The sequence below is a fragment of the Juglans regia genome, chromosome 4 (assembly GCF_001411555.2).
Source record: "Juglans regia cultivar Chandler chromosome 4, Walnut 2.0, whole genome shotgun sequence".
Lineage (NCBI taxonomy): Eukaryota > Viridiplantae > Streptophyta > Magnoliopsida > Fagales > Juglandaceae > Juglans > Juglans regia.
Genome location: NC_049904.1, coordinates 282,107 through 298,960, shown reverse-complemented (window position 1 = coordinate 298,960; position 16,854 = coordinate 282,107). Strand labels below are relative to the sequence as shown.

At 39.0% G+C, this 16,854-nt stretch overlaps 1 protein-coding gene across 1 annotated transcript; it reads left to right on the top strand.

Moving 5' to 3' along the window:
- The first annotated feature begins 8,103 nt into the window (after positions 1 to 8,103).
- Positions 8,104 to 10,308, top strand: LOC108990008 (L-ascorbate oxidase homolog). Its single transcript, XM_018963841.2, has 3 exons — positions 8,104 to 8,442; positions 8,571 to 9,677; positions 9,806 to 10,308. The coding sequence occupies exons 1-3, from the start codon at positions 8,195 to 8,197 to the stop codon at positions 10,104 to 10,106; spliced, it is 1,656 nt and encodes a 551-aa protein (XP_018819386.1). The 5' UTR covers positions 8,104 to 8,194; the 3' UTR covers positions 10,107 to 10,308.
- The last annotated feature ends 6,546 nt before the right edge of the window (positions 10,309 to 16,854 follow it).

The window sequence follows — 16,854 nt, the reverse complement described above, 5'->3', positions numbered from 1 at the left end:
ATATAATATAAAAAATCATATAAAAAATATTTTATATAATATAAAAAATTACAAAATATATATGTATATGAACCAGTCCGGTCTGATGTTAGAAAAAAGAAAATCGGAACCATACCGATTTTGACTGTTTTTGAAAAAAATAGAATCGGTATTGGACCAAACCTATTTTGAGCCGGACCGAGCCCACCAATTTAGTCCGGTTCACCAATTTTTTTTTACCCCTAGAGAAGAACTTAAAAGGTAACACAAATTCTAACTCTAATAGCTTCTTTTTTTATTTATTTTACATCCACTCCACTCTCTATGAAAATTATAATTATTGGTTATAATTGTTAGTAAATCTCTTTATCTTTCTTATAATATGATAAATAATCACATCCTCACGAGGTAATTATAGATGAATGAGCTATTTTAATTATGGTCACCCTATCCAACTACATTTTCAATCTTGGATTTTTCGATTTAGTCACATGATCATTTATATTACTTTCATCAAATAATTGAATCTTTAGGGAGGGAAATATTGTTTGATGGTCTTTCTCTCATTCTCTGAGAAAGAGGCAAAATATAATCAATTGAATTTGGGGCAAATATTTATAATCTTACTATAGATTTGTTATCTCATATTTGCTTTTCATGGGATTATACCAATTGAAATTGAGGGTTTTGTTCTATATCCATGAATGTAATTATACATGAAAGATCTTTTGTTGCTCTCTCTTTCACCCTATATCTCTTATCCTTGAGAGGTTATTTATAACTTTACTAAGACTAGCAAAGTCTAGATTTTCTTTGAGCCATCACAAGAAGATATCTATAGACTATATCTATCATTAAGACTAAGAATATTGTCATATCTCAAACATTCATTGAAAAACAAAGCAATCAATACTTTATATTTAATGTTCACTATTCTTTAAGGAACGAGAGTCTTTGCATATTAGCATATTTGAGAATTGTGTCCAATGATAATAATTTACAGTGTAATACCCTAGTTTAACAACCTAAATGCAAATGGTTATACATGTGTACTCTAAAATGTGTCTTCCTTCTGAGTAGGGTTGTACGTAAAAGTCACTCACCCTGCTTGAACCGACTTTCCAACCCGAACCTACCTAAATACCCGATCCAATTTAGAGCAGCTTGGAATCGAAAATGTCCGAATCTCTTCCAGACTTAATCGGTTTGTGTTGGTTATAACCCAATACCCGAATGTTTGCCCAAACTACTCTGGTATACACGAAATCGTATCTTTTTCCCACATATAGCCGTTTCACCAAAGGGGGACAAAGAAGAATGCTTGACAACATTACCATAGTTCGTGGCGGCCACAATAGCAGCACGCAACAAATGATAGAAAAATCCACTCACAGTTGAAGAGCTTCTTCCCCATTATCGCTTAAATGTGAATTGAAACAGGTTTTGCTTTATCTGAGAGAGAACAAAAAGGAAAAAGAGGAAACTCAAGTCTAAGAAAAGATTTTGCTTTCGTATATGGGATGTTCGATGGGAAAAGAAAATGGGGTGACTTTTTTTTCTCCAAGAAAGCATAAAGAGGAAACTGGAAAGTCAGTGATTGGTGATTAAGTGTTGTAGAGTTTGAGTGCAAAAGGTGAGAAATGGTAGATCCAAATTGTCATCCATGGATTTCTTTTCCTTGAAATATTAAATTTTGATGGGTCCATCTTTGACAATTGATAGATATTCTTGGGCAAAAGAAAATGGAGCGTCATTTTACCATTTTTTTTTAAGTTGGCTTTGAACCTTCCAAGATTCAGTCTACCAGGAACTAAGGTTGTCCCTATCTCTGAACTTGGTCGTCATCCTAATTGGATGGTTACCCAATGGCATTAAAATCATGAAAGACCCACCAGCTCAGAGCTGTAATCTTTACCCAAACTTCAATGCTTTTGGTTTCACCATGGACTGTCTTTATCTGCTACTCCACCTTATATATCACCTTTTTTAATGATATATTATGTGCCTTGCTCCAAATAGTGGGATTAGACATGGAAGTAGTGGTTAAATAGTGCTGATCATAATTACTTATGGAAATAGTGAGGCATGCATGCAGGCATATCCTATTACTTTTTATATTGATTATCGGGATTGGAGAGAGAAATATTTCCCCAATTTAGTTAGGCTCGATTCACCTCACAAAAGTCCACTAACCAAGTACCATAAGCTCAGCGAAAGAGAAGTAAGGAGGGCCATGACGTGTAGCCCTGAGGAGATGTCACCAGTATATTCGAGTCCTATTAAGGATATAAGCATTGAGGGAATCTCAGGCCTTCCTCATAAGGATAGGTATTTGAGATACTTGCCTTTAATGTTGTCTCCTTATATGGTTATTGCCAAACCAAAGTCGGATATTCATCACACCTAAGATCATCAGAGCATATCATGCGGTTATAAATTCTTTATCAGTCGAGTAAGTGACTATATATCTAACACCAACTGGTGATTTGAGGTAACTCTTTACAACCATGTTGGTTCCATATTTCACCATTATAAACACTAACTTAGGCATCAAAGATGTTACCTACCCCCTAAGCCCTCACGCTTCTTTTGGTCTAGGTCGGCAGTGGTGTGAAACACGTTCTTAACTGTTGGCATCATCTATGGGATCTAGTTGATAACATCAACATGCTTTTTGTATGCCTACTACGATACGTTCTCAAGCACTCATGATCAAAAAGCTACCTCAACCAACATGGAGGGGAGATTTGCAGAAATGGAGGAGTAGATGAAGGAGATGTCGTTGGAGATGGAGAATCTTCAGTGAGAGCATGAAATCTTGAGGTGAAGAAACGTCGGATCTAGAAAAGGTGCTGGGCCAAGCCAGAACGATCGAACTGAAGGGGAGAAGTGCTGGCGAGGTGGTGGCCGACGAGGAGGAGAAGAAGATTATGCACAATGAGTTGCACAGTCTCATGTATAAATATGAGGAGATGACCAAGAAGATAGGAGCATCGTCCTTGGTCAACCAGTTGCTCAATAACACTGATCTCCCTTACAGTGCCGAGGTGATGGCCAAGCCACTCCCACCCAAGTTCAAAGTTCCACAAATGGAGATGTACGACTAATCTAAGGACCCGTTTGAACATCTAGTGGCGTTTAAGGCTCAAATGATGCTCCACGACTTTCTTGGAGAGACTATTTGTTGAGGTTTCCCCTTGAAATTTAATAGGCCTGCTAGGAGATGGTTTGAAGCCCTGCAACTTAGCACCATTGATAGCCTTGAGGAGTTGGGCATATAGTTTCTAACCTAGTTCATGGCCAGTAGAAGAAGAAGGCGACCATTCGCCTACCTTTTCACTGTAAAACAACGAGAGGATGAGAGCTTGAAGGCTTACCTTTTCTAGTTCAACAATGAGCACATGACTACGGATGACCAAGATGAAAAGATTATACTAGAAGCACTCTTGGGCAGCACCTGGCCCAAGAACCCTTTCATGGCTAAATTGGTAAGAAATGACAACATGACAGGAGGAAGGATGACAGAGCTCCGTCTAAGAAGACATACTCGAACATGAGCGTGCAAGCTAGGGCTGATGGACAGCCTCGAGGCGGTAGCAATCAGAGTCAAATAATTTGCAAACACGTATCACAATAGAGGGACATTGGATAAAGGACTATCATCACTTGAAATGACGGATATAAGAGTTGCAGGAGAACATGGACCTTGGAAGACTAATTTCCTAACATTCCTCCCCACCTAGACGAGTAGAGGAAAGTAGACCTGAATGGGGACAAAGGCCCCACAAAAGTGAGAGCCCAAAGAGAATAAGGATTATGAGAAGGAGCATAGAGAATGTCCCTCGCAAAAATCCAAACGACGTGCCCTTAGGCAAAATCCAAACCATCTCTGGGGTGTTTGCCGGAGGTAGCTCGTCCACACTAGTAGAATGGTGTACGCCAACAGGGTGAGGTACGAGGAAGTTTTTAGTATTTGGAGACCAGCTAAGAAGGCCCAGAGCCAAAAGACGACCACCATCTCCTTTGATGAGAATGACTATGAGGGATTGATTTACCACCATGAAGATGCATTAGTGGTAACCATGCTAGTTGCCAACTTCACCACCAGAAGGATACTAATAGATAGTGGGAGTTCGGCTGACATACTTTTTTGGAAGCATTTTCAAAGATGGTAATCGATCAAAGCCGGTTGCGCCCGTTACCAACACCATTGAAGGGATTCTCGGGGAAGACTATACAAGGGTTCCATAACCCTACCTGTGACAATTTGATCAGGAACATGCATATCTACCACTATGAAAAATCCCCTAGTGGTCAAAACTTGCTCCTCCTATAACCCGATCATTGGGCGAATGACCCTGAACAACTTGAGGGTTGTAGCTTCTATGTACTACCTAAAGATGACATTTTCGACGAAAGTGGGTGTAAGAGAAGTGTGAAGCAAGCAAGTACTGGCGAGGGAATGCTACTTGGAGGAACTTAAAGATGGGGGGAAAAAAGTGTGCATGGAAAAACCACTCGTGACCGGGCCGCAAGTTCTGTGCCCACCTCCTAAACTCATTGAGCGAGAAGTGAAAATCCAAAACGAGTAGAATCTGAAGCAAGGATAGGCTTATGAACCCCTAGAGTTGGTTGGGCTGGATAATGCTCACTCGGAGAGGAGGGTGAGGATAAACACAAAAATAGAGCATGAGGTTAGATTGTAATTGAAGAAACTACTCATCGAGCACAAGGGCACCTTTGCTTAGAATCACAAAGACATACCCAGAATCGATAGAAATGTTATCGAACACTATTTGAGCATAGACTAGTGTTTTGATTTCTTTTTCGTTCCTACCAAAATGGCCGGAATTTTCCTTGTCAGAACAATAACTGGCATGGTTGAAGCGGATATTTCGTACTGTCTAAAATCTCAACATTCAGCCTATTTCAGTTTATTTCGGTTGGGTATTCTGATCAGAACTAGTCTTCCGATTTGAAACATTTACATAGAATTTATACTAGTCTTCCGATTTGAAACATTTACATAGAATTTGTACTAGAGAGAGAAGGGGGAGGAACTAGGAAGGGAAAGAGATAATCTGTAAGATCTCTAGAAGTTTTATAGATTTGAAGCAGGAAAGTGATGTGAGCAAAATAAATCACGGATTAATAAAACATAAAGCATTCAAACCTTAAAAAAAACAACAAATAAAGAATGCCACCAGTCGCTTGCTCTGCCTCGAAACAGAGAGACCCATATTTGGAACCTTATTTTTAGGAAGCTCAAGATTCGAACAAGAGAAAAAAGAGAAATGGTCGTTTCTAGAATTCAACCGGAGTTGTGGCCGCATTCTGAATTTTGACAATTGGTGTGACTTTTGATAATGGGAGTTGGAACTTGAAATCTTTGAAAAGAAATTATGATAGCTCCATGTGAAGAGAACTGCATTACAATACAAAAAATATCATAGAAACATACGGCTCAAAGCCTCAAACCCCATTAAAATATACAATTTCATAAACTAACCCCCTTAAACAAATAAGAATTATAGATAAAAGCGTAACAATTAAAATTTTTCTTATTCTCTGTCTTGGCTTTATGGAGCAATGTGTGCAAATGAAAATGGATCTCTTTACTTACTCAATCAGTCTTCAATTTTTATTATGTTAAGTTTTGTAGTAATATTTTTAAGATTTAGAATATATTATATATATAATTATCTATATAATGATTATCCTGAAATAGTATAGCAAAATGTACTAGTATCGAAATATTTCATTCTAGTACCTCAACCAGAATGGTGACTGAAACGGAATTCAAAACCTTGGTTTAGACCCTGACGCCAAGAAGATTCGGCAGAAAAAGAGGAGCACCAATACCGAGAAGTATGTCACGATAGTAGAGGAGGTTGACCGCCTGCTCGCTGCAGGATTCATTAGGGAGACCCACTACCCGGAGTGGCTTTCCAATATAGTCCTTGTTCATAAGTCAAATGGAAAAAAATGAACGACTTCACTGTTTTGAACAAAACAAGCCCCCAGGACGAGTTTCCCTTATCGCGTATTGAGTGGATCATGGATTTAGTGGTCAGGAACAAGATGCTGAACTTCATGGATGCCTACTTTGGATACAACCAAATCCAAATGAGTCCCGGCGATGAGGGAAAAATCACTTTCGTAACAGACCGAGGGCTATACTGCTACCGAGTAATGCCTTCTGGATTGAAGAATGTCGGGGCAACCTAGAAGAGGTTGGTAAACCGGATGTTTAAAAAGTAAATCAGGCGTAACATGAAAGTCTACGTAAACGACTTGCTCGTCAAGAGCAGAGAACTAGAACAACACACCAACGATTTACGAGAAGCCATCACGGTCCACTACAAGTACAAAATGAAGCTCAACTGCACGAAACGCACCTTTGGCGTAGAGTAAGGGAAATTCCTCGTCTTCATGGTCTTAGAAAGAGACATTAAGGCCAATCTTGAGAAGATCCAAGCCATTATCAACATGAAGTCTCCCAAGACCCTCAATGAGGTACAAAGATTGGCAAGGAGGATCGTAGCACTCAACAAATTAGTTTCCAAGTCGATAGACAAGTGCCTACTTTTTTTCCAAGTGCTACGAAAGGTCCACGAGTAGAACAAAGAATGTGAAGAAGCATTAACTCGGCTCAAAGAATACCTGTCGAAACCTCCCATTCTAAGTCAAACCGTGTGAAGAGAATTTTTATACTTGTATCTGTGGCGAAAGTTGTGTATGTAGCATTAGTATGAGAAGAAGATAAGGCGCAGATGCCAGTTTACTACACCAGCCAGGCATTGAGGGGAGTCGAAATTAGATACCCATCGATGGAACTACTAGCATTTCTTTGGTTGCAACTGCTCACCAGTTGAGACCTTATTTTCAAGCACACAAGATAAGGGTCCTGACAGAGGCCCCTCTCAAGAAAGTGCTGCAATGTTCTGACACATTCGAGTGGTTAGTAAACTGGTCAATTGAACTCAACGAGTTCAACACCGGCTACCTCCCTCAGACAGCCATCAAAGGGAAAACATTGACAGATTTCGTTGCGGAACTAACTAATCCTACCAAAGATATGGCTGCCCCGCCTGTCGGGAATCATTGGCAAGTCTATGTCGATGGTTCGTCTTGCCGCTTAGGCAAAGGGGTAGGAGTATATGTGATATTAAGCTCGGGAGATGAGTCCTACTATTCAATCATGCTCGAATTCAAAACTACCAATAACAAAGCGGAATATGAAACTCTACTGGTGGGGCTCGCCATAATGAAGGCACTAGGTGCAACATAAGTGGAAGAAAAGGCAGACTCCCAAGTGGTGATAAACCAGATAAAGAGAGAGTATGTGGCGAAGGGCCAAAGACTCCTTTCTTAATTGAATAGTGGGTATACGTTCAAACCTACAAATTTTGCACATTCGAAGTATGGTTACTCTCGAATGTTGTTTTAGTGATATAAATCGATTGTCACAAAAAATCTTTGGTAACAATGGCAATCTGACTGTTTTTCGTCACAAAATTTTAATGATGCTCTACTCCTTCGCAAGAATAATTTTGGACGTAGTGGGTGAAATAAGTGGCTTCGTTTAAAGCTCACATTATATAACAACGATCTAGCTCTAACTTTCAACTTGATAATTATATTGAAAAATCCTGAAGAAAATATTGCCAAGATTAAGTACTAAAAGTCAAAAGATTGATCACGATTTTTAGAAGGATATGCTCCATGAAATTATAGTTCAAACACAGAACTATTATTTTGGCTTCGTTGAATGCATCCATTCAAGATTAAATTTAGTTCTAGTTAGTCTTAATAGTTTTCTTTTAATTTGTAAAAACGTTTTACTAAAAAGTGAGGTTGAAAGGCTTGAAAAGTGGGTTTGGATGTTTTGGATAGAGCTAAATTCTTCTCGGCCTTGAGAAGATTAGGTACGGGTTGGTTATGAGAGAGAGAGAGAGAGAGCGCGTGTTTTCCGGGGTAGGGGAGAAACGAAACAAACTGAGAGGAAGGACGGAATGGTAGGGTGCAAAATAAAAGGGTGAGCTTAGAAAAGATTGCGGAGAGTTTGAATGGTTGAGAAAGTTTTTGTAAGATGTATAAAAGGAGAGGTCGGGTGGGGTGGCCAGACCCGCGACAGAGGAAGGCCAAGTATCTTCTTCCAAAATAGGCCACATATAAGTGTAGAGAGAGAGAGAGAGAGATCAGAGAGAGAGAGATGGGAGAAGGGACGTTCACGTTGCTCTTGTGCCTCTTTGCCGCGGCAATGTCAATGGTACACGGTGAGGACCCTTACCTCTTCTTCACATGGAACGTTACCTACGGCACAATTGCTCCACTTGGGGTCCCTCAACAAGGCATTCTCATAAACGGTCAATTTCCCGGACCCAATATCAACTCCACTACCAACAACAACATAGTCATCAATGTCTTCAACAACCTAGATGAGCCATTCCTGGTGACATGGTGTGCTCATTCTCCATTTTTTAATCAATTTGTATCGAGTAAAAAAATATACATAAAAATGAGTTGTGTGAAAATTTTGACTAATTATTTGTGCTCAATGTACGTCTAACGTTTGATTTGATTGCCAGGAGCGGCATCCAACATAGGAAAAACTCTTGGCAAGATGGTACACTTGGAACCATGTGCCCAATTCCCCCCAATACAAACTACACCTATCACTTCCAAGTCAAGGACCAAATTGGAAGCTACATCTACTACCCCACCACTGCCATGCACAGGGCAGCTGGTGCCTTTGGTGGCCTCCGTGTGAACAGTCGCTTACTCATTCCTGTCCCATATGCTGATCCCGAAGATGATTACACTGTCTTGATTGGTGACTGGTACATCAAGAGCCACTCTACCCTCAGGAAATTCTTGGATAGTGGCCGCTCCCTAGGTAGGCCAGACGGTGTCCTCATCAATGGAAAATCTGCCAAGGGTGACGGCAAGGATGAGCCCTTGTTCCATATGAAGCCTGGCAAAACCTACAAATATAGAATATGCAATGTTGGCCTAAAGAATTCCCTTAACTTCAGAATCCAAGGCCACACCATGAAGTTGGTGGAGATGGAGGGCTCCCACACAGTCCAAAACACATACCAATCCCTTGACGTCCATGTGGGACAATGTTTCTCAGTTCTTGTCACTGCGGACCAAAAGCCGAAGGAATACTTCATGATTGCCTCAACTCGGTTCACCAAGAGTGTGCTTAATGGTAAGGGTCTCATCAGTTACACCAATGGCAAGGGCCCAGCCTCACCTGAGATCCCTGAGGCCCCTGTTGGTTGGGCCTGGTCCCTCAACCAATTCCGCACCTTCCGTTGGAACCTCACTGCCAGTGCTGCCAGGCCTAACCCTCAAGGATCCTACCATTATGGTGCCATTAACATTACCCGCACCATCAAGCTCGTGAACACAGCCAGCAAGGTTGACGGCAATCTTCGTTATGCTGTAAATGGCATCTCCCACGTCGACCCTCCCACCCCGCTGAAGCTAGCAGAGTACTATAGAGTCGCGGATAAGGTCTTCAAATATAACATCATCTCTGACGATCCACAATCTGACGGTGTAGAAGTTACCAAGGCACCGATTGTCTTGAACGCAACTTTCCGTAACTTTGTCGAGATTATCTTCGAGAACCACGAGAAGAGCATACAATCTTGGCATTTGGATGGATACTCCTTCTTCGCAGTTGCGTAAGTGGCTACGTACTGATGGTTCAATGTGCTCTTTTTAATTGAATATTGTTTTGTTCATGTGATTGATGATAATTTTGTATTAATTGATGTTTCTTCATGTGTTTTTTATTGACTTCAATTAATAGCATTGAGCCTGGGAGGTGGAACCCAGAACGTCGAAGGAATTACAATCTTCTTGACGCTGTAAGCAGGCACACAGTCCAAGTTTTTCCCAACTCATGGGCAGCCATTCTCTTGACATTTGATAATGCCGGAATGTGGAATATAAGGTCTGAGGTGGCAGAGAGGCGCTACCTCGGACAACAACTCTATGCTAGCATTTTGTCTCCTGCACGCTCCCTTAGAGACGAGTACAACATTCCTGACGATTCCTTGCTTTGTGGCATTGTAAAAGATCTACCCAAGCCCCCACCGTACACCATCTAAAGATGATCTACCCTCACGGCACACGCCATTTCACACAAGGATAGTGGGAGTGAGAAGAAGATAACGGGAGAGACCACCTATCATGTGTATGATATCATGAGACACATGATTTAATTTATGTAATTGTACTTATACATTTTTTAAGCAAACAGTCGAGAAGATGGTAAAGAATAAGAGATTGGAAAACGATAGTTGCTGCTTATACGTCAACCGTAGATCATGACATAAAATTAGTGTATCATTGACTTACATATGCTATCCTTTTCTCTTTTCATTCACGGTAAATTACGTCCATATATATCATTGATTTTTCCAGTATATGATTTTTATCCAATTTCAGCTTGGTCGACTACCCATCTCGAGAAAGTTCACATCAACCCAACTGATCCTAGAATTCCAATCCCGAGGACAAAAAACCTTGAGTACTTGCTAGTTGGCATCATAGCCAGCATCGTAAAATTTTAAAAAATGAGTAGTGTTATTATATCTGACTCATTCTATCTTATTATTTTAATTATTTATATATATATTTATTTATTTTTTAATATTTTTAGTTACTAATTAAAAAAGTGATTATTAATATATTAATATATTCTTTTTTATTTTGTATAAATATTTAAATATATTAAAAAAATATAAAAGAGAAAAGAAGATAAAAATAAAAAATGAGATTTGTATTAATGAGCACGTCTAACGGTCAAAACTGGATGACACACTAACACTTCTATTAAAAATTACAAGAGAGTGAAACACATCTCACTGGGAGTTTCCGTAAAAATTAAAAAGAAAATACAAATTCTCCAACAAATTTTATTTAAACAAATTCTGAATTCTATATACTAAATTTCACGAACTCCCATATAAAACATACATTAAAAAATTATCCAAACAAATTTTCATTTTAACCATAACTTAACAATTTTAATGTAAACATATCCCAAATGTCTTCAAGAATTCTCACAATATTATTACACAAATTTTCATTTTCCAAACACGCCTCAATACATGAGCCTAGAATTTTACTAACATTTATTTATTTAAAGGAAATGAGCTGAAGTCTGAGTTTATAAGAATCAACTTGTTGAGTATATTTAATTAATTCACTACATGACAAATGATGATGAGTTATTTACGATGAAAATAATTATTTTTTATGAGAATATACTCATTTTAATAAGAATTAATCAATTTGATGAAAAATAGCTAACAAAAAATAAATAGATTTCTTGTAATCTAGTCAATCAACATCATGTTATAAAACAGTTAACTCTAATCCAAATCAAATACCTAAATGTGTCAATTAGGTTCCTGCTAGGTTTTTAGAGTTTGCATTGCATTGGGCTTCTTTTTATCACTCTCTATAATTAGACACATTTTCTAAATGAATAATACTGCATGCAGTGGTAGAGTGCACAAGCATTATGCAGTCATTTTGAAAAAAAGTAGGACCGTCAACTATTAAAAAAATAATTTTTTTTCATGTGAATCTTATATTTATTCATTTTTTTTAAAGTGATTGCAAAGTGTTTGCACACTCAAGCATTTCTCTTTTCTAATCGATCTGCTTGCAAAATTATCTAAGCACATCAACAATAATTAAATCAATAAGACCAGCAGCACATTATAAGGTTTGGTTTGGTTACACAAATTAAATCATCTCATTTTATCTCATCTAATATAATCATTATAATTTTTTCAAACTCTCATACAAAATATAATAAATAATTTGACTTTTTTAAATCTAAAAATAAAATTAATATTAAAAAATTATATATTAATAATATTTTATTTAATTTTTAATTTTATCTTATTTTATCTCATTTATCATTATAATCAAATAAGACCTAGATTTGAATATTTGAGTTTTAGGAATTCAAGTACATATAAGGGTACTTATAATAGGTTAGCTATTTTACAAATATAAAAAACTAGATAATTTCTGAAAAAAATAAAAAAAAAAGAAGATAGAGCATCATAAATGTTAAATCCAACAAAGTTGGGTCTCGAAAATATGTCTCGAAGCAATTTTATTTTTATTTTTTTATTTAATGATTAAGAAAATATTTTTAAATGATATTGTGAATTTTTTATTTTTTTAAAATAATATTTATGATAATTAAAAAAATATAAAAAAAGAAAAAAGAAAAAAAAAGAATACACTTATCGAGATACACTTTTCGGACACTTTCTGTGGTTCCACTCATTGAGCATATACCAGCTGTTGACTTTTTCATGGATCGAGGCATATAGATCGAGGTGACTTTTTCATGGATCGAGGCATATAGATCGAGGTGGGGTTCGACTATCTTTTGGAGTTTCGAGCTTAACAAATAGTTTCAACACAAGAATATATAATTTAAAATATTTATAAATAGTAATAAAATCATTTATAATTAATAATAAAATCATTTAAGTTAAGATATTTTATTAAATTTTGATAAAGAATAAAGAAAAAATTGAATAAAATATTATAAAGTTAAAAATTTGTTTGAATATAATTTTTGAATATAATTTTTATTTTGAAATTTTGAAAAATATGTATTATTTTTTATATTTTGTTTAGAAGTTTGAAAAAATTATAATGATTAGAAAACAAATTGAAGATTTATAATTTAAAAAGTGTTTTATATTTGAGTGATGTTTGAAAAGGAAATATCTAAAAATATCTATAAATATCTAAAAATATTAGAGAGGTCAAAATCTCTCTTAGGCCTCAAAGCCCACCTATGAGGCTCAAAGAACCCAAGCCTAAAGTAAAGAACCCAAGACAAGCCTCAAACGTCATGTGTGCCACCCACTCAGGATGGACGCGTCACTCATAGAAAAGGGATCCAGCAAATTTCGATTCATCAAGATAGATTCAAACGCATCCTCGGTGATCGAACAAGGTCAAAAAATGAGGGAGTTTCATACCACTAATTTAATTCAAATAAGAGATAAGGGTGTTATAGAGATGAGAACAACAAACCTCTCCTGACCTCTATATATACGAGAAGAGATGAACTAGCCAAGTAAGTAAATGGAACCTCCGTTCTTTATTTAACTTAAACAAGTCGTCCAACTTAGGCATTAGAGGCGGTTCAATACCCTTCAAGCCTTTCTCGATCAACTTGTTGTAGGTTCGTGACGAGTATGTGCATGAGTGCAAAACACTCCCAAAATAGTTGGTGTCATCTGTGGAATCTTCCTTTCACATGCCTGCCACCAAGTGCTCTCAAGCAACCAAGGACAAGGAAGCAATATTTGTGACCATGGAGGACATATTAGTAGAAATAGAGGATAAGCTGAAGAAAGTAATAGAGGAATTGGAAGCACTACAGTGCGAAAATGAGGCCCTAAAGTGCAGGAATACAATGTCAGGTGAAGATGATGTGCCGAGTCAAGTTGGTAGAGGAGAAGGGGAGTCATAAAGCATGGGCAGGCTACTCAGCAATGATGAAGAAAAGAGGAAAATGCACCACGATCTATAAAGCCTCATGGACTAATACAAAACAAATGGCGTGAAAGATAGATGCATCCTCCTCAGTAAATCAGATGCTCACTAACATGAACCTACCATACAACGTGGAAATCATGGCAATACCACTCCCACCAAAGTTCAAAGCTCCATTGGTTGAAATGTATGACTGGTCCAAACACCCCGTTGAGCATTTGGAAGCTTTCAAAGCACATATGACACTCCACAGGTTTTCCAATGAAATTATGTGCCGGGCATTTCCTCTAACTTTGAAGGGAGCTGCAAGTGGGTGGTTTGGAGTGCCACAATCAGGGTCCAAAGAAAGCTTCGAGGAGTTGGAAAAGCAATTCCTGACCCAGTTCATGGTGAATAGAAGGAGAAGGAGACCAACCGCATATCTACTCATAGTGAAACAACTGAAAGATGAAAGCTTGAAAACTTACCTGGCGTGGTTTAACAAAGAATGTATGATGACTGACAATCAAGATGAAAACTTACCTGACGTGGTTTAACATTGATTACTTTGTATAGTTCCCAATGTAACAGTTTTGATGCAATAAAAGGGCTGTTGAATTCCATGATTTGTCTTCATGCCTGGCGACCATAGGAGAAAAACAACTCAACAAAGTGTTTCCCTCCTTGCCCCTTTAGCGTAGTTAAGGTATCCTTCTGCCAAAATATAAGCCGAGTGTCTCCACTCCTCTCCTTTAGCATGGTTGAGGCAACCTCCCACCAAACACAAGCTGAGTATCTCCACTTGTACCTGGTGATCATAGGAGGAAAACAACTCAACAAATTGTTTCCTTCCTTGCCCCTTTAGGGCGGTCCATGTATCCTCTTGCCAAAACATAAGCCAAGTGTCTTCACTAGCCACCTTTAGCCCAGTCGAGGCAACCTCCTGCCAAACACAAGCTAAGTGTTTCCATTCACACCTGACAATCATAGGAAGAAAACAACTCAACATAATGTTTCCCTCCTTGCTCCTTTAGCGCGGTCGAGGCATCCTCCAGCCAGACACAAGCCGAGTGCCCCCACTCTCACATAGGCTACCAAAGGAGGGAGTAACTCAACGAAGTCCTTCTCCCCTCGCCCCTTAACACAAAAAGGCACAACATCATCCAACGAACAAAACACCGAAAAAGAAAGCAAGCAATAAAAAAAAACTATCCATACAAACACTATCCATCATACGAACACAAATCAAGAGGAAAAGCTTGACAACGACAGGAAGAAGCAATCAATACTAATAAATAAAGCATATAAGCATCTTAAAAATATTAACAAATATGATGTCTTACATGCCACATAAAAAAGAAAAAAAAATATAACAATAATGAGGAAAACGTAATAGGTAATCAAGGGCAAGTTATGGCATCAGGAGGAAAGGCATCTAGCATCTTATCAAGCCTCAAAGAGTCAAAGACTTGGTAAGCAGCACGACTAGCCCTTATGGACTTCCAGCCCACCCTGTGCAAATCAGATCCAGGGTGGGCAAGTAAATATTCCCTTAACTATTTAATGCTGAGCTTGTAGCACAAGCCTTAGTCCCGGTTCCGAATGGAATGAGTGACTGCCATCTGGGGGGAAAGGCGGACATCCTTTTCCCGAGAAACCTCCTGCTTTTCAGCCAACTCAGCTATCTTCAACTCTAAGTCTGATAGTCTCCTCTTGTAAATCTTGGAGATCTCGTGCAATTATGCATAGCACTAGTCATGGCCCTTGAGCTCTTGCTTCACCTCATTCAGTTCGATCTTGGTACTAACCTTCTCGTCGCGAGCAATGCTGAGTTGAATGGCTAGTTCCCGTCAGTGTTCCTTCGACTTGGTAAGGCAAATAACATAATCGGAGCCACGTCGCCTAGCCTTCTCTAGCTCTTTTCCCACTTGCTCAAGGCGATTTAGCAAGATTTCGCTCTCTTCGCCCCGTGCCTCACTTCATGATGACATTGACCTACCTACTCCAAGGAATTTGAATACTATTCAACATGTGAAAAGTTTCCTCGCCATCTCTTCCTGGTCAGCTTTGGCGACCACAATAGCGCCATGCGCCCTACTGATGAAGAAACTCATCGAATGATTCTCTTCCTCCAAGTCAATCTAACTATCCACCAACATGGTAGCCAGAAGATCCACGCCCTAGGCAAACAAGCAAACCTCAAAAGAAGAAAAAAAAGATGAAAAGAAGAAAATAAAAAGAAATAGAATAAGGGAAAAATGTATCGGGGACAACAAACCTTGGAGTTTGTACACCATGGCACGTACAACCTTTTTCCTAAAACTATCCCCAAGCGGGGAGGAATCCACATAATGGGAGCTCAAAGGATTGGGCAATCCTGACGCATCAAAAGGCCTTCCAACGAAGGGAAGAAAACCACTCATCTTACTTGTACTACTTACCAATGGGGAACTTGGGCGACGAAGTGGGGGAAAAGAAGGAGCGACAAAAGTGTTGTCCCCCATGTGATTGGCCATTCCCAAATGAGGGTCCACAAATGGCGAACTATTGGGAAACACGGGCGACAAAACATCTCCTCTCGTTGACGAGACACTGAAGGGCAATGATGGAATGGAGACCCTACCACCACTGAGGTCCATTCCTGTGGTTTCCTCACGAAAGAACTCAGGGAAGATGAAGGGAATCTTAGGGGTGACTCCTCCTAAGGTCGTTGAGGCGGCGACAGAGGTCATCGGTTACAGTGTCGAATCCTTCAGTAGTGTATCGTCTCCATCACCAAAGGAAGTCTCACCAAATTCATTAAAGGGGATTGAAGAAGGCCCCATTGAGACAATGGGAGGAGTCTCCAAGAAAGTAGGGTTAATGGTCACCTCTATCTTGCTCTCATTCGAGCCATAGGCCTCACGTTGACCCCCCAAAGGAGGCTAAGCCGACGAGACAGCCTCACGGTCAAGCAACACATTGAACTCAGCTTCCAACACTAACTCTAAATCTACATAAGCCTGTGCTATAATGTCTTCAAAGGAATCAATCCGAGAAGCCTTTAGGCAAACCAAAATGCCCTCTCTGCAGTGAGGAAGAAAGGGGAGGGCCCCCTCTAGTAAAAATTGATTCATTGGAAGGACTGGCTTTTTTCCCCTCTCGATCATTTGTAGTCGAAGATCCCCTATTTTGCCCTCAAGATGCAGAGGGGGTGCCCAAAAACTAACAACCAAACACGTGGGCCCTACTAGGCAAACCACAAACCTATGAATACACGGCGAGCGCGTTAGACAAAACCCCAGCAAAAGCACAAGCGAAACATGTTGCGAATATATAATAGGCGCATCAATCAAA

Coding starts and splice junctions, on each gene's coding strand:
- LOC108990008 (XM_018963841.2), top strand. CDS start 8,195: ATGGGAGAAGGGACGTTCACGTTGCTCTTGTGCCTCTTTGCCGCGGCA. Junction 8,443..8,570: donor GAGCCATTCCTGGTGACATG/GTGTGCTCATTC, acceptor TTTGATTGCCAG/GAGCGGCATCCAACATAGGA. Junction 9,678..9,805: donor TACTCCTTCTTCGCAGTTGC/GTAAGTGGCTAC, acceptor TTCAATTAATAG/CATTGAGCCTGGGAGGTGGA.